The 25,176-nt window shown below is 56.9% G+C and overlaps 10 protein-coding genes across 10 annotated transcripts; 6 read left to right on the top strand and 4 right to left on the bottom strand.

The window, feature by feature from the left end:
• Positions 1–224: 224 nt before the first annotated feature.
• CMQ_2978 (aromatic-l-amino-acid decarboxylase) lies at positions 225–1,871 on the top strand (the record flags this gene model as incomplete). Its single annotated transcript, XM_014317056.1, has 2 exons — positions 225–273; positions 325–1,871. 2 exons carry the CDS (start codon positions 225–227, stop codon positions 1,869–1,871), a joined length of 1,596 nt encoding a protein of 531 aa, XP_014172531.1.
• A 112-nt stretch (positions 1,872–1,983) lies between these two features.
• On the bottom strand, positions 1,984–6,829 carry CMQ_2866 (lipid acyl hydrolase; the record flags this gene model as incomplete). Its single annotated transcript, XM_014316944.1, has 3 exons — positions 1,984–3,347; positions 3,561–6,481; positions 6,552–6,829. 3 exons carry the CDS (start codon positions 6,827–6,829, stop codon positions 1,984–1,986), a joined length of 4,563 nt encoding a protein of 1,520 aa, XP_014172419.1.
• A 681-nt stretch (positions 6,830–7,510) lies between these two features.
• CMQ_3061 (translation initiation factor 2 alpha) lies at positions 7,511–8,740 on the top strand (the record flags this gene model as incomplete). The annotated part of the gene is made up of 4 exons (XM_014317139.1): positions 7,511–7,541; positions 7,646–7,692; positions 7,812–8,182; positions 8,257–8,740. The coding sequence occupies 4 exons, from the start codon at positions 7,511–7,513 to the stop codon at positions 8,738–8,740; spliced, it is 933 nt and encodes a 310-aa protein (XP_014172614.1).
• Positions 8,741–9,263: 523 nt separating this feature from the next.
• Positions 9,264–9,937, top strand: CMQ_2628 (mitochondrial inner membrane protease subunit; the record flags this gene model as incomplete). Its single annotated transcript, XM_014316706.1, has 2 exons — positions 9,264–9,583; positions 9,646–9,937. 2 exons carry the CDS (start codon positions 9,264–9,266, stop codon positions 9,935–9,937), a joined length of 612 nt encoding a protein of 203 aa, XP_014172181.1.
• A 671-nt stretch (positions 9,938–10,608) lies between these two features.
• Positions 10,609–11,768, top strand: CMQ_2577 (mitochondrial carrier protein; the record flags this gene model as incomplete). Its single annotated transcript, XM_014316655.1, has 2 exons — positions 10,609–10,662; positions 10,743–11,768. The coding sequence occupies 2 exons, from the start codon at positions 10,609–10,611 to the stop codon at positions 11,766–11,768; spliced, it is 1,080 nt and encodes a 359-aa protein (XP_014172130.1).
• A 533-nt stretch (positions 11,769–12,301) lies between these two features.
• CMQ_2862 (uncharacterized protein) lies at positions 12,302–15,604 on the top strand (the record flags this gene model as incomplete). The annotated part of the gene is made up of 1 exon (XM_014316940.1): positions 12,302–15,604. The coding sequence occupies one exon, from the start codon at positions 12,302–12,304 to the stop codon at positions 15,602–15,604; it is 3,303 nt and encodes a 1,100-aa protein (XP_014172415.1).
• A 720-nt stretch (positions 15,605–16,324) lies between these two features.
• On the top strand, positions 16,325–18,583 carry CMQ_2757 (aaa family ATPase; the record flags this gene model as incomplete). The annotated part of the gene is made up of 1 exon (XM_014316835.1): positions 16,325–18,583. One exon carries the CDS (start codon positions 16,325–16,327, stop codon positions 18,581–18,583), a length of 2,259 nt encoding a protein of 752 aa, XP_014172310.1.
• Positions 18,584–19,023: 440 nt separating this feature from the next.
• On the bottom strand, positions 19,024–20,238 carry CMQ_2617 (dolichyl-phosphate beta-transferase; the record flags this gene model as incomplete). The annotated part of the gene is made up of 1 exon (XM_014316695.1): positions 19,024–20,238. One exon carries the CDS (start codon positions 20,236–20,238, stop codon positions 19,024–19,026), a length of 1,215 nt encoding a protein of 404 aa, XP_014172170.1.
• An 895-nt stretch (positions 20,239–21,133) lies between these two features.
• Positions 21,134–21,669, bottom strand: CMQ_3199 (snrnp and snornp protein; the record flags this gene model as incomplete). The annotated part of the gene is made up of 3 exons (XM_014317277.1): positions 21,134–21,396; positions 21,481–21,576; positions 21,645–21,669. 3 exons carry the CDS (start codon positions 21,667–21,669, stop codon positions 21,134–21,136), a joined length of 384 nt encoding a protein of 127 aa, XP_014172752.1.
• A 1,434-nt stretch (positions 21,670–23,103) lies between these two features.
• CMQ_2778 (uncharacterized protein) lies at positions 23,104–24,177 on the bottom strand (the record flags this gene model as incomplete). The annotated part of the gene is made up of 2 exons (XM_014316856.1): positions 23,104–23,327; positions 23,514–24,177. The coding sequence occupies 2 exons, from the start codon at positions 24,175–24,177 to the stop codon at positions 23,104–23,106; spliced, it is 888 nt and encodes a 295-aa protein (XP_014172331.1).
• Between the last annotated feature and the right edge of the window lie 999 nt (positions 24,178–25,176).

Genomic DNA, 25,176 nt, shown 5'->3' with positions numbered 1-25,176 from the left:
GGCAGCTGGCAAGTGTCGCCTGTCAGCTGTCCACGGCAGCTGTACGTAATATTGACGCATATAGAACAGAAGGAGCATTCGGCGTAATTCCGAGTTTCGCAACGCATTTCCGCATTTCCGACGCCACCGAATAACTTTGCGCCCTGTGATTGACACCCCGCTATTACTTTGATCTCTATTAAAGGACTCTCCCAATTCCAGATTGATAAACGGCACAAGGCAGCATGGACGCAAACGACTTCCGGCAAGCGGCCACGGCCACGATTGAGGAGAGTGAGTGAAACACGTGCTATGTGGACCACACGACAGACGCTGACTAAGCAGTCATCCAGTACTACGGCAGTCTGGGCGGCCGGCCGGTGGTGTCGACGGTCGAGCCAGGCTACCTGCGGCGGTTGCTGCCGGCGGCGGTGCCGGAGCAAGGGGAGCCATGGTCGGCGATCCAGGCAGACGTGGAGGACAAGATCGTGCCAGGGCTGACACACTGGCAGTCGCCCAACTTCTTTGCCTTTTTCCCATGTCCGTCGAGCTACCCGTCGATCCTGGGCGAGCTATACTCGGCCACGTTTGCGGCGGCGGCCTTTAACTGGATCTGCAGCCCGGCCATCACGGAGCTGGAGACGGTTGTGATGGACTGGCTGGTGCAGCTGCTCGGTCTGCCGGCCGACTTTGCGAGCACGGGGCCAACGGCCGGCGGTGGCGTCATCCATGGCACCGCGTCTGAAGCCGTGCTGACCATGATGACTGCTGCTGCCGACAAGTATCTGCGCGCCGTTCTGGCCGACGCGGTCGTCGGCTGCTCCGACGAAGCTGTCGAGGACCTCCGTGCCGACCGTCGTGGCCGCCTCGTGGCTCTCGGCAGCGCTGCCGCCCACTCGTCCACCAAAAAGGCCGCCCGCATCCTCGGCCTGCGCTACCGCTCTGTGCCCGTCGCTCCGGCCGACGGCTATCGCATGACCGCCACAGCTCTCCGCCAGACCCTCGCCGACGTCCGCGCTGCCGGACTGGAACCCTTCTTCCTCACCGCCACCTTTGGCACCACCGACACCTGTGCCGTCGACGACTTTGCCGGCATCGCCGACGTCCTCGAACAGGACCGCCGGCTGGCCCAACAACAGTCCCAGAAACAGACCCTCCCAGAGGTCTGGGTCCACGTCGATGCTGCCTATGCTGGATCGGCTCTCGTGCTGCCTGACCAGCAGGCCGCCTTTGCCCCTGCCGCTGCCGGCACCGACATCCTCCGTCGCTTCCACAGCTTCAACTTCAACATGCACAAGTGGCTGCTCACCAACTTTGACGCCTCCTGCGTCTTCGTTCGCCGCCGTCGCTGGCTCGTCGATGCCCTCAGCGCCGATGCCCACTACTACCGCAACGATTACAGCGATGGCGGCTTAGTCACCGACTACCGCGACTGGCAGCTGCCCCTCGGTCGTCGCTTCCGCAGCCTCAAAATCTGGTTCGTCCTCCGCACCTACGGTCGAGACGGCCTGCGTGCTTATATCAGCCGCTCCATCCGCCTCGGCGAGCGCTTTGCTGCCGCACTGCCCCCTGATCTCTTCGATATCATCACCGGCCCCCGCTTCGCCCTCACTGTCTTCCGCTGTGCCCCTCGTGACCCCGCCGAGGACCCCGCCGCCACCTCCGATCGCACCCGCCGCGTCTACGAGGCCGTCAACGCCGGCGGTCAGATCTGGGTCACCAGCACCAGCCTCGAGGGCAAGGGCGCGGCCATCCGCGTCATGACCGGAAACTACCTCACCGAGGAGAAACACGTTGACGGCGCCATCGCCATCTTCATTGCCGCCGCCCGTCAGGCTCTTGCTGACGAGGACAAAAAGCAAGCAGCCCACCAACCCGACCTCAAAATTTAGTCATCACTTTATGTACGGAGTAATATTTGGTATATCGTGTATCTGCATATTCGTGATGTGTAATTCGTAATCCGTAAACTCATTCAGTCGTCAAATAGTTATCTCAACCGGCTCAGATGCTTGCCCGCCGAGGCGCTGTTGTGCGCCGCAACGCCTTCTTCGCCTCCGTCTCCACCATCAGCGGCAAACGCCCTTCGTTCCCCAGCTTCTGCAAAAACTCCTGCCCAAACCGATATCCCACCTGGACAATCTCGTCAAACTTGGCAAACTCGAGCGTCCCATAGTCGTCAATCGGTGGCCGCATGTAGAAGCAGCCCGGCATCATCTTGGCCCGCTCCAGCGCATCCACGCTCGACACGTATGCGAGCCGCGCCTGGATCTCCGCCAGCGTCGGTGGGTTCGGCGTCGAAGACAGCGGGTTCCACCGGTTGACAAACGCCCAAAACCCCGACAACGTGTCGCCAAAGGCCTGTGGCGTCGAATCGTCCAGCGCCCCCACGTCTACCGCAAAAATCACGTCCGCCCCTAGCGACTTCATATGCGACACCGTCAGGTTGTCCACATAGCCCCCGTCCAGCAGCATGCTGCCCTCGTCGCAAAGCGGCGGCACAAGGCCTGCCAGCGACATCGATGCCCGCACATACCGCCATGCATATCCGCTCGTGTGCACTTCCATCCGGCTCTTGCTGATGTTTGTCGTGTTGCAGTAGAATTCCAGCCAGAAGTCCTCGATCTGTGTCTTGCCAAACGTCTTGAAGATGCCCCGGTTGAATTCGTGTCCGGTCGTGTAAGACGCTGACGGATATGTCAAGTCCAGAGCGAATCGCCAGATACTCGCCATCCGGCCTGCAAACTTCTTGGACAGCCCAAAGATTGGCACCACATCCGCGTGTCGCGCATACAGCCCCCCAATAAATGCCCCAATGGACGTGCCGCCGATCAGGTCGATCGGAATTCCTGCTTCCTCCATCGCCCGGATGATACCAACCTGTGCAAGACCACGCGCTCCGCCACCGCCGAGAACGAGCCCTATCGACTTGCCGCACAATCGCCGTGCAAGTCGCTGAAAGTCGCCTTTGTGTGGCGCATCTGGCGAATAGAAAGGACCATGTCGGACCTTGCGCGACGTGTACTTTTGAATTTCCGCTTGCAAGATCTGCACCCTCTCCTTCAGGCTGGGACCAAATCGTTTCGGTGCTTGGTGTATTGGCACCGACTCCGACCGGAATGCCATCTGCACATGGAAATGCCCGCCATTGATCCACACCCGGTTCTTCAGCCACGCTCGAGTGAGGCCGGAAGACGAGTATCGCTCTGGGTGCAAGAGAACGAGAACCTTTCGCGCAGTCGACTTCATCCCCAGCATGAATCGCTCGTACTCGCCGATTACAGGCGAGTCCTCTGCAAGGCCGACAAGCAAAATAGCGTCTGCCTGCGTGATACACGTCTGGGTCCAAGGCGAGTTTACATTCGTATCTGTGCGTTTGGAGAAAAGCATTAGTCTCTCGACGCCCAAGGCAGCAGTAATATGCATGTAAAATAGACAACAAATAGCGATAGGCAGTCAGGAAAAAATTAGAGTTAACGTTGCCATCCTCAACTTGCAGATGCAAGCCTCTGGAACTGATTTTTCTCATCATTCAATGCCGGCAGAAAAAATGAAAGCGAAGGCAAAGGCATAAAACGTACCAGCGACATAGACAACGAGACTGTACTTCTCCTCAAGGTCTGCTAGAAATTGCGACAGCTTTAGCTTGCCCATCCGGTTGAAAGCATGCCGCCCAAGGTGGCTCATAATCGCTGCTTGGTTCAGTGACGTCGCCCCGTTTGGCGTTCCGACTTGGCTCAGCGCACTCATCAGCTTGTTTCCAAACTCCACAACCGGGACACCGGCTGTCACGGGCAAAATCGCCACAGTCCTCAGGTTCTCTGTCGACGATGCGCTCTTTCCCACCGTCGTCGTTATGACCGACCCATCCCGCGACAGAGTGGCTGCCGGGTTGTCCATGAGGTTCCTCATCCGGGACGCTATGATCTTGGAGATTTTGATCGTGATGTTCGGATGCTCTTGCGCCAAACTGTTGAAGAGCGTACGCGGGAACTTGACGAGCTCTGTGTCACGGATGGCATGGAGCGTTCCCGATCGAGCCGTCTCCGTGAGCACCTCTAGCTCACCAACACTGTCGCCCTGTCCGTACTCTGCCAGAACGGCCATCCCTCCATCCTTTCGCTCGTCCACCAGCCGCAGCCGGCCGTTCAGCACAATATAGATAGCCTCGCTTTCTTCATTTCGGTGAAAGATTACCTGCCCGGCGCTGACCTGAAGCCACTCGAGCGCAAAGTCGATGTGCAGAATCAACCGCGGCAAGATATGCGTCAGCCGCTTTGCCATCGTCAACAGCACGATCGGATATCGGTCGACGATCCGTTCCAGTGACGTGCGAGGCAGGAATCCCACGTACACATCCGTTTTCGCCACCACGTCGATAAACGACCGGTACGACGACACCGTGCCAATGTATCCCGCCAGGCCGCCCGGTTTTATCAGAGCCACACTTCGTCTCGCTCGGCCTCCCTTCTTCCCGTCGTCGCCAGCACTCGAACCTTTCGGCTCGTCGTTCTGCGGTGTCTTCGGAGTCGCGAACGTATTGTTGAACGGATCATCCATCAGCGGTGTTGCTGTCGCCGACGGTCCCTTGCTATGAGATGCGTCAAAAATGCTCAGGGACGATGCGTCACGCTCCGGGATGCAGATATCCAGAAATCCGTCGATAACATAGTAGAGGCCTGGGTTGCGTTCACCCTGCTCAACCAGCACCGAGCCTTTTGGGAAAAATACAATTTCGACCTCTCCAACCATATCGCGGGCAACACTCTGAACGCTCGGAGGGCTGCCTGCCATACCGCCTGACGTCATAGACTCTGCATCACCATCTGCAGACCCATTGAATGGGTCCATGAAGCCAAATGCATTGTTGCTGAAGACAGCTTTCTGACGCATGCTGTCATACGAAACGAGTCGGGGCGAAGCCTCAGTAGACTCAACCTCCCGCGGTGTTGCGGACGTAGAATTGAGACCAATTGCCTTGAACATGCATTCAAGCACCGACTCGCGAAAAATGTTATCTTCGTCTAGTTCTTCCCTCCCATCCATTGACATGCGGGTGTGCTTCGGCGTTACAAATGGATGGACTGGTCTCTGGGCTCGAGGAGGCGTAGTCATGTTATTCGAGAACATCGGACTGAAACCAAACTGTGCAGCCGCCTTTGATGATGGTTTGACACTTTTGCCATTGCCAGGTGTCGTCTGCATGTTCGCAAAGTCTCCAGCATTGTCAGATGTAGGCCTCCGATCCTTTGCAAACGCGCCGGCTGCCTTGGACATCGACTCAGGCCGCTGCCTCGCTAAAGAGTGCAGAGCAGCTTCTTTTCGCATTGTAGTGGATGACCGTTTCGGTCGCGAAGAAGCCGGGTTGTGGAGGGCAATCCCTTTCCCGACTTCATCTTCTCCAATTCGCTCCCGCTCACGTTCAAATTTCTCCTTTAGCCGATCCAAGGCATCTCCTCGCAGAAAGTTGGGCAGCTGGCACATGCTGTACTTGATCATGTTCTTCTCTGTTTGCATCACTTCTCCAGAAAGACCCAAGTAGCTGTACGCTGTCGCCAACGTGACCCGCTGAAAACGCGACAGAATAACATGAACAATATGAGCGGTGGCTTTGGGGTACACGCGAATGAGCCGCCGAAAGGCACTGGCCGGAATGATTGCAATTGTGGTGTCAACCGTGGCCCGGGCAATGATGTCAGGGTGCACCGAGCTCGTAGCCGTGCGTTTCAGCCCCGGCCTCCGTATATGTGGAGGGGAGTCCAAGTTCATATGCGGGACTGGCGGTAAATTCGAGCCAGCCGTGGGCTCGGAAGGCCTGACGTTTTCGGAAGGCTCATCCACAAGTGGCATTTGTGAGAATGCAGTCCGCGGATCTTGCGACAACCCTAAGCCAGCACTAGCCGGATACCGCATGGAATTATTCCGAGCATCCGAAACGTCGTGTGTAGTGTCATCCTCGGATTGCCGAAGGTCGATATCCTCGGTGAAAAGAGACATCAAGGAAAAGAGCGACGACATGGGAGCACCATTTCGAACCTCAGTCAAGAGCTGGTACCGCTGTTGTGCAGGGGAAGAGCTCTCGTCGTCGCTAGACGCAGTTTCGAGAGACACTCCGCGCCGTGACTGTCCTGAATGTTGACGACTATTGCCTGGCCGAGACGATTTCACAAAAATCTCAACAAGGCCGTCAACCACAATGCAGAATCCCTTTTCTTCCTCAAGGTTTAACGTCTCGCCGGCGATCAGCTTCCTTGTCATCATGCTTCTGGTGAGCTCGTGAAAGACCGGCCGTTCTAGGTATCCGAAAATCTTGATGGCACTCAAAAATTCGTCAAGATAGCTAGAAAGGCCTGATTTGATCCCTTCATCATGGGTGTCTGGAAACAGGTCCACATCCGGTTCTTTCCTCTGCGGCTCCGGTGGAAGGCGGGCATACACGTTAAGGTAGCGATACCGTACAAACCAGCTCACTCCAGAGAAGATGGCAAACACAATAAGCATCCTTCAAGCAAAGTCAGCAATAACACTCAACGATCTGGCTCACAACTTCAGCTGAGAGCAGAGTGACTCACAAGGTAGTTGCGTTCATTGTCACCGTCAGTGTTGTGGAGAACAAAGTGAAAAGAATGGTCGGGATCGAGAAGGTGGTCAACTTAATCGTAAAGTACAAGATGGTCGACACCAGGTGAAGGATGGCCAAGATTAGCCTCGCAAAGAGGCCTATCCAGGAGGTAGAGCCATGATTAGCTGCAACCTCGCCAGCAGTGGCCACAGCGGAGGACAGAACCGACACCGAGGCGTCAGCAACAGGCGCCAAAACCACGTTGGCCATCCCGTCTATAGAGCTCATCTTCTGCTGCAGATTGCACGCAGCGGTGAAATATAAATTATAGCATGTTGAGCTGTGAGGAAACGGGGCTCAGGAAAACGAGCACTCGATCAAACTTCCAAGACAAGCTCACCCGGCCGTATGTAACAATATTGGCTGTCAAGATTTAGTTGACCAAATTGGAGCTCGAAAAAATTGCTCGTGAAATTTAGATAAAAGCTAAAGTTGTTATGTAATCTGGAGATCCATGAAACCCCGGATCATTAATGTTCCCGTCCAAAGATAATGAGGGCTACCAGTACACCCCACTAAGTGATTTCGGAAAACCCGTGTACAGGAAGACTTGACAGCCCGACGACTGTTCAAAATTTTTGAGTTCGCATCTCAAAGGACACGCAAGCCCGCCTCTATATGTGTCGGTATGCATCCTGCCTCTAGAAAGTAGTCGTTGTGCTGGGAAGCTACGTGATCTCGTTGATAGTCGAGAGGCGTACGTTTTTGCCAATATAGCTCGTACACCAAGCCAAATTTAATTCACAACCACTTCTTAGCCCCGCCTATAATTTTTTCTCGTGCAATCATCCTCCACAGCCGTATATCGAAGCATACAACTACCGACCTCTGCTCCCGCTTTACATAACCCAGCTTGCCGTTGGATTGTTTTGAGAACAGCAGGCTCCCAGCCTTGTAGACTTCGCCAAGATGTCGTTCAGCCACTGCAGGTTCTACGAGGGTAGGTACCCTCCCTTAAGCCGTTGCATTGAGGGGGTTTTGCATTTGGGTGTTCCTGTGCACAGGCACGGCCGTCGCCCTGACATCAGGCTGACCGTCTTGCAGAGAAATACCCAGAAATCGACAGCTATGTTATGGTCAACGTTCGCCAGGTAAGCGTCATCCGAAGGGGGGGCGTTTCTCGATAGGAGGGAAGAGGCGCAATATCATGACGTCGCGTGCGGGGCAGAGACAAGGGCCAGCCTGCTAACCGGCATCCGACGCGAAACAGATCGCCGACATGGGCGCGTACGTGAAGCTCCTCGAGTACGATGATATCGACGGCATGATCCTGCTCTCGGAGCTGTCGAGACGGCGAATTCGCAGTATCCAGAAGCTCATTAGAGTGGGCCGGAACGAGTGCGTGGTGGTGCTAAGAGTGGACAAGGAGAAGGGTTACATCGATCTGTCGAAGCGCCGGGTGTCGCCGGAAGACGTGAAGAAGTGCGAGGAGCGGTACAACAAGAGCAAGATGGTGCACTCGATCATGCGGCATGTGGCCGAGAAGACGCAGACGGCCATCGAGGCTCTGTACGAGACGATCGGCTGGCCACTGAACAAGCAGTACGGTCACTCGCTAGACGCATTCAAGCTTTCCATCACGTACGTACCATGGCCGGGACGTTTGTCCGCGCGTGCTTGCCAAGACGGGATGATGGCTGATACAAGTGGCACAGGAACCCCGATGTGTGGAACGACATCACCTTCCCGAGTGAGGCCGTGGCCGAGGAGCTCAAGTCGTACATTGGTAAGCGGTTAACACCACAGCCGACAAAAGTGCGTGCCGATGTGGAGGTCACCTGCTTCTCGTATGCGGGCATCGAGGCCATCAAGACGGCGCTAGCGACGGCCGAGGCCGAGAACACGGACGACAACAAGGTCAAGGTGCGGCTAGTATCGCCGCCGCTGTACGTCCTGACGAACACGTGTCTGGAGAAGAACACGGGCATCAGCCGGTTGCAAAAGGCAATCGAGGACGTGCGGGCGAACATTGAGGCTGCCGGCGGCAAGCTCGTGGTCAAGATGGAGCCCAAGGCGGTCACGGAGAGCGACGACGCGGAGCTGCAGGCCCTCATGGAGAAGCGCGAGCGGGAGAACGCCGAGGTCAGCGGCGACGACAGTGCGAGCGACAGCGGCGACGACCTGCCCGAGATTGCATGAAGCGCCAAGCACGAGCAGGAAGCCCAAGCCCAGGCTCAGGACTCCGGCCGTGGCCGGGACGAGAAAAATGAAAACAGCGAGGAGAGGACGCAACCCTGTGGCAGCGGCAGCTGATCTGTGTGCTGCCAAGTCTTGTCTCGATTTTTTTTGTCCAGCCAATTGCGAGCAAACCAGATAGGACGGGCGAAAAGGAAAGACAAAAAGCATATTTGAGCCTTGGTCGGAAGAAGGAACTGACCAGAGAGGCCTCGGGAACGGGCTTTGGCTCGGGAGCAGCACAGTGATAGAAGCCATAGCTGGGATTACAGAGCAGATGATAATATGCGCGCAAACGTTCAGGCCTGATTTTGTTGCGTGTGCATAAATCCGATACTGGCGCTAAGCCGGCGAATCACCAGACTTTTTGCCATTCCCCATACAGCTTTGCCTCGACGACTCCCCGGGGTCTTTGGACCGGAAGGGAACCACCTCGCACGGCTGTCCGGCTTAAGCAACACAATTTTGTCATTTCTCTGTCCCTCTCATGGCGCTGGGCTCGCTGTGGGCGCGGATCCGGAGAGCAGCAGCCCAAGGCAGCGCGGCATCTGTGTTCATGTCGTCCAGGTCCGAATTCGGGTCCGGATTTCTGCGGCAGTTCAACTGGCGGCTGTTCGGCCTTGCGACCTGGCTGCCGGTGGCCGTCTGGTTCAACAGTGCCGTCGTGGAGGTGACACGAATCGAGGGCCCGTCGATGCACCCGTTTCTCAACAGCCACTTTGGCGAGTCGCTGGAGCGCGACTGGGTTCTGAACTGTAAGCTGTATGCCCAAGAGGGACTGCAGCGCGGCATGATTGTCTTTTTGAGGTCGGTAGTGTCTTGAGCCCTGAGCCTTGGACCCTGAACTTCTTCTCTCTGACACCTCCCAGGAGCCCGGTGCACCCCGAGGTGGTGTCGGTGAAGCGTGTCATCGGCCTCGAAGGAGACGTCGTGCAGACGCGCCGGCCATATCCGACAGCATACGTGCGCGTGCCGGCTGGCCATGTCTGGGTGGAAGGCGACGCGGGCGAGGGCCGCAGCCTCGACAGCAATACATACGGCCCCGTCTCCATCGGCCTGGTGACCGGCCGGCTCTCTCACATCCTACTGCCACTGAACAAGGCTGGCCTGGTGCGCTGGTGGGAACACCCACTGGAGGACCGAATAACGGCTACGTCTTGAGACAGGGATTCGCATGCATGTCTAATCCAGCGTCTGCTTTGTCGATTTAGATGGAGGGAAGTGCATTGGGGGGAAAGGCTGGGATGAAGCTACACGGCACCAAATGCAATACAGCTACCTGCGCAAGCCATCCTGCATGTAAAGGTTCCGGGAGTGTGAAGCATCGAAAACCGAGTCCGTTTTGGACCGTCCCCGGCTTGCTGTAGCATCAATTGGTCCTATTTGGCTGTCGTCGAGGCTTTCGGAGCCATTCGTTCGGACATAACAGCGCTTCAGCGTCCCCAAACAGGCAGTCAGGAACATAATCGGACCGCTACACGTTTTGATTGGCCAGCGCTCCTCTGCGCAGCGGCAGAAAAAAATTACAAGGTTGAAAATAGTGTCGGAGAAAAGTCGTAAGGCATCCAGCAAAGCAGAGGCTGACACGCTTTCCGAGCACCCTGCGTCTCCCTTGCCGCCGACGGCTTCCGATTCCCGGCCTCGACGAGCCCGCGATCGTCTCCCTCCTTTCGTGTCCGGCATTGAGGATCACAATTGCCCCTCCGGAGGCCTGTGCTCTGCCCTCTCTTGTTCGCGACCCGGGGCAATGGATGTTGGCTGCAGACGAGCTTGCTGTCGGAGAATCTACCTGCAAAGCGCGGGTATCTAAAACCAAGCCAGGACGAGCCACGATGGTGACTGGCACCGGTGATAATGACTACGAGGGGCGGCCGCCGTACCTGCATGTGAGCCAATCTCTCTTCCTGACATCGGCCTAACGGCCGGCGATGCAATCGATGCTGACGGTGGCGCCCCTGCCTGACAGTCCATGCTTGCCGGCGGCCTCGGCGGGACCTGCGGCGACATGTTCATGCACTCGCTCGACACGGTCAAGACACGGCAGCAGGGCGACCCGCACATTCCGCCCAAATACACCTCGCTCGGATCGTCGTACTACACCATCTTGCGGCAGGAAGGCATTCGACGCGGGCTGTACAGCGGCTGGCTCCCGGCGCTGCTGGGGTCCTTTCCCGGCACGGTCATCTTCTTTGGCACGTACGAGTTCAGCAAGCGGCACATGATCGATGCCGGCGTGACGCCCAACATTGCGTATCTGGTGGGCGGCTTCCTCGGCGACCTCGGCGCATCGGTCGTGTACGTGCCGTCCGAGGTTCTCAAGACCCGGCTGCAGCTGCAGGGCCGCCACAACAACCCGTACTTCCACTCAGGCTACAACTACCACGGCATGACGGATGCGGCTCGCACCATTGCCCGCATCGAGGGCCTGCCAGCCCTCTTTTACGGCTACAAGGCCACGCTCTTCCGCGATCTGCCCTTCTCAGCCCTGCAGTTCATGTTCTGGGAGCAGGCCCAGAACGGGGCACGCCACTGGAAGCAGAGCCGTGACATCGGCTTGCCGCTCGAGTTTCTGACGGGTGCCGGTGCTGGTGGTCTCGCTGGCGCCATCACCTGTCCCCTGGACGTGGTCAAGACCCGGCTGCAGACGCAAGTGAACCCGGAGGTGGCCACAACGACAACAACAACTTCAACCAACCAAACGGCGCCCAAGTCCGGCAACACACCTCCACAGAAGCGTCTCATCTCGACGTCGTCGCCCTCCACCCATACGCCGCGTCCCGGTGCCGTCAGCCTCAAGACGTCGTCGGTCTACACCGGCCTCAAGCTCATCTACCGCACCGAGGGCGTCGGCGGCTGGTTCCGCGGCATCGGCCCCCGTGTAGTGTGGACGAGCATCCAGAGCGGCTGCATGCTGCTGCTGTACCAGACCATCCTGCGCAAGCTGGACGAGCTGCTGCCACCGGGGCCGCGGCCAGAGCTGGACGTGCTGTGAGCACCAGGCAGACGGCTGAGTCAGCAAGCCCGGCGACACAATGTACTAATAGCGCTTCTAACTTGGACCAGGGCAGAAAAAAGTCAATGGGCAGGGCGTTTCTGGGTGGACACGGTTTCATTTGCTGTATATACCGCTTAGACAGGGCAGATGTGATCTGCTAGACCTACATAGACCTTTACATACAAATCCTCTCTTAAGACTGGTTTGGTGCGTGTCCTTACGTAATCAGTGAGAGGTGCAAAAGTGGATTTCTTTTGATTGGTCCACGCTCTCCGGCAAATCGTACCACCAATAAAGTTTTATAACTTCACAATCTCTAAAACGTCCGTCTTTGTTTTACCGTTGCCTCACCACGCCATCTGGGGTGCCGACCTTTTACCTGGGGCCTATTTTCTCTCCTCTGTCAAATTCCCCCTTTCTTTTTCTCCCTAGGACTATGGGCCCTGGTCTTGGCTCTGCGTCTGGTTCGTCTTCCCGCAATTCGCACTCGTTTACTTCGATTTCCTCGGCTTCTCGAAGCCAATGCCACCATGTCGGCCAACACACCGCTGCCTGTCCCGTCCAAGGCGGCTCTCCGGGCGCTGCGCGGTATTGTTCTCGGCACATCATGCACGCTCGCACTGATCACCGAAGACCGGCGGCGCCGCATTAATATGGCCCGCAGCGCCATCCACAACGGCAACTGTATCCGGTCGGCTCGACGATACCATTCCGACAGCAATGCGCTGGCCGACGCTCTCGAGGAAGAAGGCAGTCTGACAGTCGAGAATGGTGTGGTCCATTGGAAGGCTGCCGATACCAATGCGCAGCGGCTGTCCCGACAGGAACGGCTGCTTCTCGCAGCGTCGACACCCAGTGCCGAAGAGAAGGACAAGCCAGGGCCGGTGGAACAGCCCCATACGCAACAGCTCGACTCGCGCCACATACAGCAGCCACTTCCTTCCCTTGTGCAGCAGGCCGACGGGTACAAGTCCCGGATACGGCCAATGTTGCGACCGCAGAACGCTGTCCCCAACGGCACCGCTGCTGCTGCTGTCGGACTCGCTGACCTGCCTGTTGTAACTGCCCAGCTTGTCGAGCTGATAGCGGCAGACAGTCCGGCCAGACTGGAAGCGGCCGTAAAGGTGCTGCTGTCTACGGAATGCTTGTTTTCCAGCTCTTCCGAGGATGCTCTATCTATTCCTGCAGACCAGTTACAGGCTCTCCGGGATGCATCTTCTGCTCTCTGTCGAGGTTGTCAGGAAGCGGGTCGCATGGATCTTGCGCAGGAGGTCTTGCGGCTAGCGGTACAGAACCTGCAGCTCGACGAGGAGGCATACTTTGCGCACAATCCCCTACCAGTAGTAGCTTCTCTCATTCCGTCGAACGAGCTCATGGCCGCCAGAGAAAAGAGTGAAGATACAGAAGCAGACAATGACGCTTTGGACGATACGGCTGTCCGGCAGCTGCGAAAAGCGATATGGTTATTCCTGCCTCACCTGGTGGGGTCGCGGTCTCGATCAGCAACGGAGTTCGTTCCGCTGGCACGGCAGCTGCTGGAACGTGCCTTTGCAGTGGGCAAGCGGCGGCTAATCAAGAGCGTATACGCAGCCATTGTGGCATACGACGGGGAGATGTCGGGGCTCATGCTCTGGTACATCAAGCGGCTGCACGAGACCGAACGGTACAAGCTGATTGTGTGGGCGTACTTGGCCAAGCCAAAGGCGGCGGTCAAGCTGCCGACCAGCGGCTTTCTAGAGCTGGGCGACCGCGTGGTGGATGCAGTGCGGCTGACCAATACGGCCAAGGCGGGCGAGATCCTGCGATTTCTGTCGACGGTGCGGTCGTCGGACCGGCAGATGCGCACGTCTTGGGTGACGGAGCTGCTGCACTGCCAGTGGCGAAAGGGGCAAGATTACGAGGCGGTGCAGCAGCGGTTCACGGCGCTGGTGACGAGCAAAGGTGGCGGGCTGGCAGCAAGAGTACACTACCCAGACGGGGTGTACCGGGTGATGGTGCAGATTGCGCTGGAGGCAGGCCGAACAGACGAGGCCGAGGACTTCTTAGCGACGCTCAGAGCAACAAACGCGGCGATGGCCGATGACATCCGGGTGCAGGGGCTCTTTGCGCTACAGCAGGCCAAGCAGGGCGACTGGGAGGGGGTGCGAGCACGGTTCGGGATGGCAGTGACGGCAGCCATGTCGTCAGGGGGTCGGGGTCTGGTGGCCGAGGACACGGAGCGGGTGTTTGTGCCGATTGTGAAGGAGTACACACGAACGCACACGATCGGCGAGACAGAGGACTTTCTCAAGAGCTACATCGACGGGCTAGGCATCCCGCCAGGTCGACGACTGGTCACACTACTGGCCCACGAGTACGGTGCATTGCGAGAGGTGCAGTCGTTTGTCGGCTGGCTGGAGTACTGTGCCCAGGCGGGCTTTGAAGTGGACGCGGCCTTCAGCAACGCGATTCTCAACAGCTGCCGCAAGCACTGGAAGTTTGGGTTCCGCGATCTGCGCACAATGTACCGCAAGCTGTGCGTGCTAAGCCCCAACTTTGAGGACCGGGTGACGCAGACGATCATGACGCACGCAGCCATCTCGGACGCCCGGTACATGGGCCGGCCGGTCAAGGGACGCATTCTGTCGCTGCGGACGGGGGGCAAGCGAATTGTCGGCAGCACGGTGACGCCAATCGGGAACGTCGGCACTGTCGGCACCATCAGCACTGTCAGCACTGCCAGCACGGCGAGTACGGCCAGCTTTGTGTCGCCGCTGTCGATGTCGGGGCGCTTCCTGGACGAGGAGAGCCTGTTTCTGAGCATGAAGCACGCCTTTGCCACGGGCATGGTGTCCAAAGCCGTGCGGCTGTACCGACGAGCGACACACAGCGGCGTGCAGGCGAGCGAGCGGTGTCTGAAGCTAGCCGTAGCCGCAGCGACGCGTCAGGCCAGCGGACGAGGCAGCTTCGACACGGCCATCGAGCTGCTGCGGACGGCCCAGCTGGGCGGCCAGGATATTGACGGTGCTGCCGCCTATGTGGCCGTGGCCTGCATCGACGTCGAGGGCCCGGCTGCGAGTGCTCGGCGTGGCCGAAACGGTGCTGCTGCGGCTGTGCAGTCGATCCTGGCTCAGCTCGAGGCCAGCGATGTGCGCGTGTCCGACCTGGCCCTCAACCGTGCCGCCTTCTGCGTCTTCAAGGCCGGCCACATGCGCGGTGCCGTCGCTCTCGCCCTGTCGGCCGCCAACACCCCCGTTGCTGGCGGTCGGCCCGGCTACAACGTCTGGAACTTTGCTGTCCTCATCGCTGCCTATGCTCGCCTGGCCGACGCCGAGGGCCTTCGCATGACCGTCGACGCTGCCACCGCCGCCGTCCTGGCTGAGCGCCTCGCCTACAACGCCCTCAAGCAGGCCCGCCGTCGGCTGCGCCTCATGGGGGGCACAGCTCATGTTCCCCCTGTTGATGATATGGACGAATCACGTGACTTTTACGACCCCCATAGCAACAGCAGCCGCGCCCTGCTCGCCGTCGAGCTCGGCCTCGACCACGCCCGCCGCGTCCGCCGCCGCCTCAGCAGCCAGCGCGTTCAGGTCGAGGCCGCCACCATCGACATTATGCGTCGCGCCGCCCTCGACGCCGGCTGCGCACCCGTCGACTTTGACGACGTGCCGTTCCTGCACCGTCGTCCGTCTGCTGACTCAGCCGATGCCCCACAACACCCCGTCGTCCACCACCATACCGACAGCCTCGACAGCCTCGACCTCGACGGCTGGGAGCTACCCGACGTACCGGCCGCCGCCGCCGTCGCGACAGGACCGCCCTTGGCCGCGCCCTTGGTGGCCTGTCCAACTTAGACAGAAGAACCATAAAGACACTACGAGTGGGAATGATTCGAAGTAAAATAGCAAAAACAAAACTTCACAAAAACTGAAAAGACTAGTAAATACTATACAGAACTGGTTACAACTTGTTAAACAGCTCCCGCCTAGAAGGTCACGTGGCCCCTGGACCAGTCGGCTTGCCAGTCAGTCTCTCTACACCAGTCTCTGCAACATTATCTCAGTCTGTATGCCAGTTTCTGTGCCAGTCTTTGCACTAGCCTCTATTCTAACTCCTCTATATAAAGAATACGGCATTAGTTGCGCTAAGAAAAACAAAATATGATAATCTTTTCTTATGTTGCTGCTCTTATGATATATGTGATCAAATATAGAAACGTAGAAGGCATTGCAATGTTTTCATTGATACAAGAGTCCTACTGTGATCCGATCTTATATATCTCCGTACTCCGTAGAGAGCAAGGTAGACCTATCTTCCCTTACTGTCGAATTACGCCATTAGGCAAAGGTGAGCATGAAGAGCGATTGGCTTAAAGACTTACTGGCAGAATACAGCAGGCTAACCTAACTCTCTAACGTAGCCAATCATAAGCCGTATTTACTTAGTAGCCCCGATAAATAAAATAAAATCCCAAGCAAAATCTCCGTTTACGAGATGGTGGACATCCTGCTTGTCAAAATGCCAGTGGCACATTAGAGAACAACTTGATAGAACAGACAACAGCAGAATACAGCATGGTAAAATCCATCGAGGTGACCCTCACCTCGTATCAGACTGAGCCGGCAGCCAAGGCGTGCGGCAGAATTCTGGTCAGCAAAGACAACCTACTCTTTCTGACCGGGGCCCTCGAAAGCGGCCGCTTGTGTATCGTCGAGAAGATTGACGGCGATGGCTCGTCAGTACCGGTAAGGCGAGAGGCCAGCCTATGGGCGTCTCCGGACCCGCTCAGAAGAAATCTCGGCCGCGTGTCCAAGGTATTTCGCGAAGCGTGCGGCTTTGGCTCGGCAGAAAAGTGTCGCATCACGTTTGCAGCCGAGAACGGTCTCGACGCGGTGCCAGAAGCGGCCGAGGTCGTGGTAGAGGACGTGACGAAGCGGGAGGGTCTCGAGCCGGTTGCGTCTGACCCGGAGAAGCTTCCACTGTGGATGGAGCACATCGAGGAGCAGCTAGATGCGGCAGAAGTCGTGTTTCCGGGAATGATACTTCGCGACGTCAAGCGCCGGCGGACGAGACGGGACTTTGCCGTCAAGACGGTGAACGGCGAGACCAACAAGCTGGCTCGGTTCTGCGTCGATCAGACAAAAGTTCGCTTTCCGTCGCACTCGCTGGCGCTCCGGCCAGCCAGCAGCTCTGTCTCGGCAACCGGCTCGACAGCCATGGTCAGGGCAGCACCACAGAGGCTGCAAGTCGACCCGATCGTCGGGCTGGAGAGCACGGTGGAGCTGCTGAACGAATTTCTGCTCTTCCTCGACCCGACCGGCGACCACCGGGTCCCGGGCGAGTCGTGCGCAGTGGTGCTGCAGGGCGACACGGGCACGGGCAAGACGATGCTTCTGAAACGACTCGCGGCCTTGGACTGGGGCCGAGCATACCACATCCAACCGGGCGAGAAGCTGTCGGCGATCCAGGACATCTTCACAGAGGCGGCCGAGCATATGCCGAGCATGATTACGATTGACAACATCGAGAAGCTGCTGTCAGAGGAGCGGGCGAACCGGGCGGCCGTGATCCAACTGCTGAGCAAGCTGCTGGACCAGCTCGCCCAGGCAGCAGTCACGGGCCCCCAGCTCGTTGTTATTGTCACATGCACAAACTACACGCGAGACATCCCGGCCGAGCTGCGGCAACCCGGCCGGCTGGACGACTCGATCACCATTCCGTTCCCCGACACGGAAACGCGGCAGGCCATTTTGCGGTCTTTTGACATGCCGCTGCCACCAGCGAGCCACGACGCGATGATCCGCGAGCTCAGCCTCAAGACGCACGCCTTCAACGGCCACGAGCTGCGGAGCTTGTTCTACAAAGCCTCGAAAAAGAAGCGGGCCCGCATCAAGGAAACAGGCGACATGGCCCAGCAGTGTCTCATAGACCAGGACTTTGACGTGGTCCTGCAGTCAGCAGTGCCCGCCCGGATGGACGGGATCAACATCAAGCCGCGGCCGGTGTACTGGCACCAGATCCACGGGCAGGCAGCGCTGGTGGAGGCGCTGCAGAGCGCGGTGGATATGCTGAACGATCCGGAAGAGTACGCCAGTCTTTTAAAGTCCAGCCCGCGCGGCTTTTTGCTCTACGGGCCTCCCGGCTGCTCCAAGACGATGACGGCACAGGCTCTGGCCACCGAGAGCGGGCTCAACTACTTTTCCGTCAAAGGTGGCGAGCTGCTGAACCAGTATGTGGGCGAGTCGGAACGCGGCATCCGCGAGCTGTTTGAGCGTGCCAAACGAGCTGCGCCGGCCGTCATCTTCCTCGATGAGATTGACGCTGTTGCCGGCCGCCGCTCCGATTTTGGCGACAAGAGCGCCTCATCCAACCGTGGACCCCAGGTTGTGCCCGCCCTTTTGTCCGAGCTCGACGGTTTCGAGACGCTGTCCAAGGTCTTTGTCGTCGCCGCCACCAACCGCCCCGAAAGCCTCGATCCCGCTCTCCTCCGACCCGGCCGTCTCGAGCGCCACTTTTACGTTCCCCCGCCCAACGAGCAGGCCCGCCGGGCCATTCTCCAGACCTGGGCTCAGGGCATGAGCGTCAGTCCCGAGTTCGACATGGACCACCTCGCCCGCCTTACCGACAAGTTCTCCGGTGCTGAGCTCGTCGGCATCTGTCACGAGGTCGGCCTCGCGGCCGTGATGAAGAAGCAGAAAGAGCGGAAAGTCCGGCCAGACGCCGAGCCCGTCCTCCTGACCACCGAGATGTTCGAGGACCAAATCCGCAAGACCAAAAAGATGATCACAGCTCAGATGCTCGACTTCTTCAGCACCTGGTCGGTTTCCTACTAGAAATGAACCTGTTTTTGCTATTGTCACGGCATTGCACGTAGCTTGTCTTTTCGAACGAGAATCTTTATTGAAAGGGGCTCTTTTATCATTATACCCACTTATTCGTACTGAAGTACAAGGCCTAAATATCATTTAGCCAATCACAATAAAAAGTGTATACTCCTTTTAGGTATTGGAGCAATCCATACTCCGTACCTTTGCCTCTTAACAGGCTTGGTTTAACTGCTTTAAATGTAAAAAAAACATCTGCTATTACGCATCACCTTACTACTCTTCATCTAACAAAATAAAGGAAGACATATTCGTACGATGCACAGGGTTGTTTGGCTATAATATAAATTGATCTCATCGTTCAATTGTGGCCGGCAAAACTACTGTTGCAACTCCATTGGAGATCTCTTCCATTGTCTCTATTGTCCCCCAGTCCACCCCCCTGTCACTCACGCCAGCCGTCGACGGTAGACGCCCAACATCCAGCTAGCGCGCAGCACGGTCAGGCCGATAGCCATGCGGATGCTGTCCTGGACGAGGTTCATCTTGCTCCCGTCGACCTCGTGCCAGTGGATGGGCACCTCAGCCACCTTGATGCCGGGACTGGTGCCGATGACGGTGCCATCATGGGCCACGACCGGCGTGGCCGGCGCCGATTCGGCCAGCATGAGCATCTCAATGTCGAAGATCCAGCCCTCGGTGTGCATGTAGGGCACAATGTGCGGCAGCGCCGGCCGACTGAAGAGCTTGAAGCCGCACTGGGTGTCGCGGATGCGCGACGTTGCCGGCGGCGTCAGGATCGTGAGCACAAAGTGGAACGACTTCATCAAGAAATTGCGCAGCGCCGACCGCCGCACCACCGCCTCGCTGCCCACAAGGTGTGCCCGGCTGCCGATAGCGACGCCGCGACCCGACGCGTCCACCACCATGGCGCAGCCCTCGAGCAGGCGGTCGAGGTCGCCGAACCGCGACGCTCCGTCTGCGTCGGCAAACACAATGTGCATGCCTCGCGCGTGTCGGAACCCATGCGTCACCCCACCGCCTTTGCCGCGGTTGCGCGCCAGCCGGATCACTCGCAATACGTCGTGCAGCCCGTGCTGCTGCCCGTAGTCCAGTACCACCTCGGCCGTCCCGTCCGAGCTGGCGTCGTCGATGATGAGGATCTCATAGCCGGTCGTCGGTGCCAAAACGACCCCGCTGGCCGTCTTGTCTGCAGCAGCAGCTGTTCGGCCAAACCGCCGGTCGCAGTACTCGACCATTTCCTCCAGCGCCGGCAGGATCCGCAGCGCCTCGTTATAGGCCGGCACCACCACCGTCAGTGCCACCTCGGCCGGCTCGATCGCATTCAGGTCGTAGCCGCTGTCTGTCGTCTCGCCCGCCGTCTCACCCGCCGCCAGATGCCGCTCTGCCAGCCATTTGTCGTACCAGCAGGGCAGCTGGCGCGTCACCGCAACGCCCGCCCTATCGCTCGTCCGGTACGTCTTTTCCGACGGCAGCGACAGCCGCGGCAGAGGTGCCGCCTGACACAGAATCACATAGGCCCCCGCCACCATGAGCAGCAGGCTGCCTGTCATGAGGGCCAGCAACGCCGGCAACGACATCGCCGATAGCATGCCGTACAAGGCGCCCGGCAGCTCAGACATGAGCGCAAGAGCGTCCGCCATAGCTTCCGTCTTTCCTTTCTCCTATCGCTCTCTCGTGTCTCGTGTCTCGTCTCGCTCCTGGCTCACCTTCTGCTCAGGTCTTTCTCAGCTGCAATGAACAGCCGTGGCGCATCCTGAGCAGAAAGAGGGTCCGGTGTCGTACGCTCACAGCTGCCTTTATTTGAGCGATTCTCACGGTATATACACAAAACAGACAAGATGCGAGCCCGTGTTGATTTGCGGCGTTGTATGGAGTACCCGTATTGGAGTTGTAAATTCGCCATTGACTTGTAGCGGATAGCTCTTAATGCAGGGCCCGTTAGAGCAAGGTGGCAGCTTCTGTTTCTGCTATTCGATTCGTATTGTGTTGCACTCGAATCCCTACCGATCCCCCATTGACCCACTGTAATATGACCTAGTCTGTTTGTGGATGCTCTCGACAGCAAGAGCGGCAGCCGTGGCAAGCAAAGGTGGCAGGAAGGCTGAACGTACACACGGGCGTGCAACATTACATACGTCGTAGTAACAAAAGTGTCGTAAGTACATTACATAGCTTACGTAGTGCCAAACTGTCTCTCTTGCACTTGATTACAACGTGGCGGTACGGTGACACACGTGGTCTCGTTCGTATGCGCAATGGCCTTTGCATGATACAGCCGCAGATTCGCTGAATTGTCAGAGACTAAAAAATTTCTATCCCAATGCCACGCAAGCTTTGCAACTATTCCAGGACCATTTATGGCATTCTCGACGGCCTACATGCTACATTGCGTCTTTCAGGTCATATATTTCTGTTCCACCTGCAGCTGACAGCCTCTCTATTGTGAGGGCTTCATCAGGCGCATTCCAAATTCCAGCTATGCCAAGGAAGAGAAGACACAAAGCGCTCCACCGGCACGGTCAGTCAGCTTCCCAATTAGATGGCCAGACGCTCGACCTTGTCCTTGAGAGCCTTGATCGGGCCGGCCAGGTCGCTGGCCTCGTTGGTGTTGATGCTGGCCGCAATCACGGCGCGGCTGACACCGCAGGCGCGGCCAAGCTGCACCTTGCTCGGCACAAACACATACGGCGTGTTCTTATCCTCACACAGAAGCGGGATGTGCAGCAGGATGGCCAGCGGGTTGGCGTCCGCGGCAAGGATCGCGATCTCGCAGGTGTTGCGGTTCAGGGCCTTGGTGACTGTAGAAGCGCGCATTGTTAATAACAAAATCTAGAGCAGATAATTGATGCGCAGATGCGCAAGTAGAACAAAGAAAAACTCACCCTCGTTGGCACCCTTCTTGGCCTGGCGAAAGTGAGTGGCCGACTGGAGCAGATCGAGGATCTCCTGGGTCAGGGCCGCATCAGCCAGAGGCCAAGCTGCATGAAATCAAACGTTAGAATCCTCCAGGACACCCGACAGATCACAATGGGGTGGGGAGGCCTACCAGCAGATTCCTTGTTGGCAGACATTTTAAGGGATCCAAAAAATGTAACGGAAACGAGTATGGGAAGGTTATAAGCGAGAGGATTGGTATGAGATATCCGTCTGGTGGCTCGCCTGCGGAAGGTTCACTGCCGGTGACTATGGATGTGAGGCTGGAAAAAGCGAGGTAGGTTGAACGATGGAGTTTGGTACGAAGTCAACGCATGTGAGGAAGCTTTTTTTCTTCTTAGCTTTTGCCGACTTTTTTTCAGAAAAAAAATCACACCGCCTCGGCAGAATAATACGGACACTTGTTTTTCCGGTGCACGTGGATTCTAATCTCACTCCTCTAATACGGAGTACTCCGTACTTTACCAAGCGCAAGTGCCTCCCCACATCCGTTCCGTCGTCTCCTAGCTTCGCAAAGCCACCCAAACTAGGGAAATCATGGCAATAATCCGAGATACTAAGCTGCAAAGGGCAGGCCACCCGTTACCACTCGTCCCTCACGCCCCAAATCCGGCGTGTCTGCTATCTCTCTTGAAGCACGAGTGTCTTTACCAGCATAGACAACAACAGCCAAGGCTACTCAAATAGGCAATAAGCTCCTGCATCTAGCTTAGGATCGGAACGCCTTTGTTCAATTTGTAAGTTTGCAAACCAGGCACTTTCTCCAAAGAAAGGGCAGAACAGATGCTGCGCACAATCGTCACAAGGCCCCATATATGGACCCTCTGCTTGCACGTTTCTCGCCGTCGAACGAGTGAAAAAACAGACCCCTGCGCGGCTTGGTGGCCGTAAAAAACGAAGGCCAGTGAGTACGCCGTTTAAACGAGTTTTCCAAATCCTGCCGGTTTGAGCCCCGCCGGTGACTGGCTTCGAAAAAGCTTGTTGAGCAGTTCTAGACGTCCGTTCAGCCCAAGCTTTTGGGCCGGAAGCGCCGAGATCCAACAATTGCGCTTAGGCGTATGGGAAGTTAAAGAGGCTGGACCCTTCTCTATTATATATCGGACTAAATCCCCGCAGTATTTCTTTGTTGGCGGTATTATTGTCTATTTCTCTATAACTAGGAAACAAGCACTAAATGTGGAGAGTAGTTATAGCAGCAACAACATCATATGACCAAATGCAATATTCTTGCTCGCAGTGTCCCGAAAGGTGTTAGACTTATCGCATGTCGATATTACGTCGTATGGCACAAACAAACTGATACATCAAAAGCAAAGACCAAAAGCCTGTATTTAAAGTGGATTCTTTATCTTCAGGGAGATAAATGTCATTAATTCGTGAAAAAAAGTTGCAAGGAGGTTGACCAAACCGGAAGCGTCTGACTCAATCTGCTTCATATGCGTATGTTCTATCTTACTCCCAAAAAATCCCGTTGTTGCTTTAATATAGTAAAATGTTGCTGCTCTTGACCCTGATCCTGCAGCAACTATAGTCAAGGAATTTCGAGCAGATGGGGCTTTGACCAAGGCCTTCTAGACAGCGACAGCAGCGGCACCACTGCGAACGATTCTGCCAAACCGCGAACGTGGTGCGGGTGATTGGGAGCACGGAAGGGTAGACCGGTCCTGCTGTGCAGGGAACGTCAGCGACAGCGACGACGGGCCGTCACTTGACAGCACGGCACTGGCGTGATGGTCTGGTTGTTTTTGTATAGTCTTCATCTCAAAAACATCGGAGTTGCCGTACAAAAACAAGTCTGTCGTAAAGAAAATTTGGTGTTGTTAGCCCTAACGTCTTCCCTTGCCTTTATCTTTGGCATCTGGCAACATTCCCGAATCAGGGCGCGGTTCTGACAAGGACGTGTTGGAAGAGTTGTTGGTGTTGGTGGCATGAGAAGGGTACGAGGAAGATGATGTGGAGGTGGATGAGGAAGATGAGGCACCTTTGCGTTCCTGTGCGCCAGACGAAAGTGATGCAGACGCTGCCAGCGACCCCAATGACGGCACAGTCGGTATCCGACTTTTGGGATCGTAGTCGACTTGTCTCCCTGAGGCAGACGCTCGGAGAACTGATCCGGGTCGGGATGCCGACGCCGGCGTGAGCAAGCCGTCCTTGTGCAGTGCAGCGTCCATGCTCTTGTAGCTCTGCGACATGTGCACCACCGGGTTTGCTGGCCCGGCTGGAAATGACACCTTGGAGAGGCCGCTGTTGGATCGTGACCACTGGCCGGGACCTCTGCTGCTGCTGGCGCTGCTGGGACTGCTGGCACCGTTGCTGCTTCCAACGCCGGCTCCGTCCAAGCTTCTGGTACTGTAGCTGTGGGCTATGTCTACATGCAGAGGGCTCAGCATGTTTTGGCGTGACCCGGTTGCATTTCCTTGGGCGGCCAGGTTGATGGCACTGCGTCTCCGATTGTGCTCGCGGATCTTGGACGCATCTTCCCGGTTCCAGCCAGAAGGGGCGCCGAGGAGGGCATCAGTTGCCGCGTGGGTCGGAACATGCCAATACTTCGTTCGTGGTGGCTGCTCGTTCTGCGTCTCTGCCTGGGTCTGGGCTGTATCCTTTGCTGTCTTCCGGCCTCTCTTCGTGAGGCTCAAGACGGCCATGACTGGTAGTGTGAGAGGGGTAGGTGAAGGAGGAAAAAGGATGAGATCAACGGCTCTGCAACGTGTTTCACGTTGCTCAAAGGTTGAAAGGGCCGCTAATCAGCAGTTTCCACTATGCTTGGCGGATGGGTTGGAAAACTTGAAAGACACTTGGGAATGGTTTGAGAACGGTTGAAGAGTAACGGGGACGTGGAAGCTTTAAATGAGTGGGTGGTATCGGGAAGCAGAGCATTCCGCTTGCAGAGAAGGACGAGATAGAGCACAGAGGAGCTTCCTATTCGATGGGGCCCAGGTTCTTGAGGAAGTCGATTGGTACGGAGTAGACTAAATGCCATACTTTTGTCCAGGGGGGGGGGGGGGGGGGCGTGCGCATAGAGCACGATCCAGATGGTCAAGCCCAAGAGGTGGCGCGCTCAACGATTACTTAATTCGTACTCGGATTTGTGCGGTGTACACTGTATTATTAGATTCGTCGTGGTCGTAGTCGATGATGTAAAGTGCGAGAAATCCGAGAAAAAAGAAGCCAAGGGCACGCTCTCGGTTAAGACACCTTGTAATAGGCCCAAACACACAACCTTACACATGTGCAGACTCTGAGTACATTCAAAATGTACTTTATGAGTGAAGACTGTGGATGACCTTATAGGTGGGTGTGTTTGTTCTGGGCAAGCCAAGCACGAGAAGGATGTGCTACACAAGAGTACTTTATGAAATATGCCCCCTATTATTTTCTTAGCACGCTATAGCGGCTGTGGTCAGCTGGTGGACTGGATGAATGCATGGCAAACGCCCAATCAAATCGTGTAGGTGGGTCGCCGTGAACGATACGAGCACGCTACACAGTCTCGGCACGAATACGCTTCTGCGTCAATGTGTGTCTGTTGGCCACGGGTGCACGTCGTAATGACAGCCCAGACAGTGAAAATTCGCCGAGACGTCTTTTCTATCGCCCCGTTTAGCTAAGGGTGATGGTTGGGCCGTATCGTAGAATTTTTTGAC

This window comes from Grosmannia clavigera (genome assembly GCF_000143105.1).
Source record: "Grosmannia clavigera kw1407 unplaced genomic scaffold GCSC_144, whole genome shotgun sequence".
In the NCBI taxonomy this organism is placed as follows: Eukaryota; Fungi; Ascomycota; class Sordariomycetes; order Ophiostomatales; family Ophiostomataceae; genus Leptographium; species Leptographium clavigerum.
Note: the sequence above shows the minus strand (reverse complement) of the source record. Positions and strands in the feature narration are given on the sequence as shown.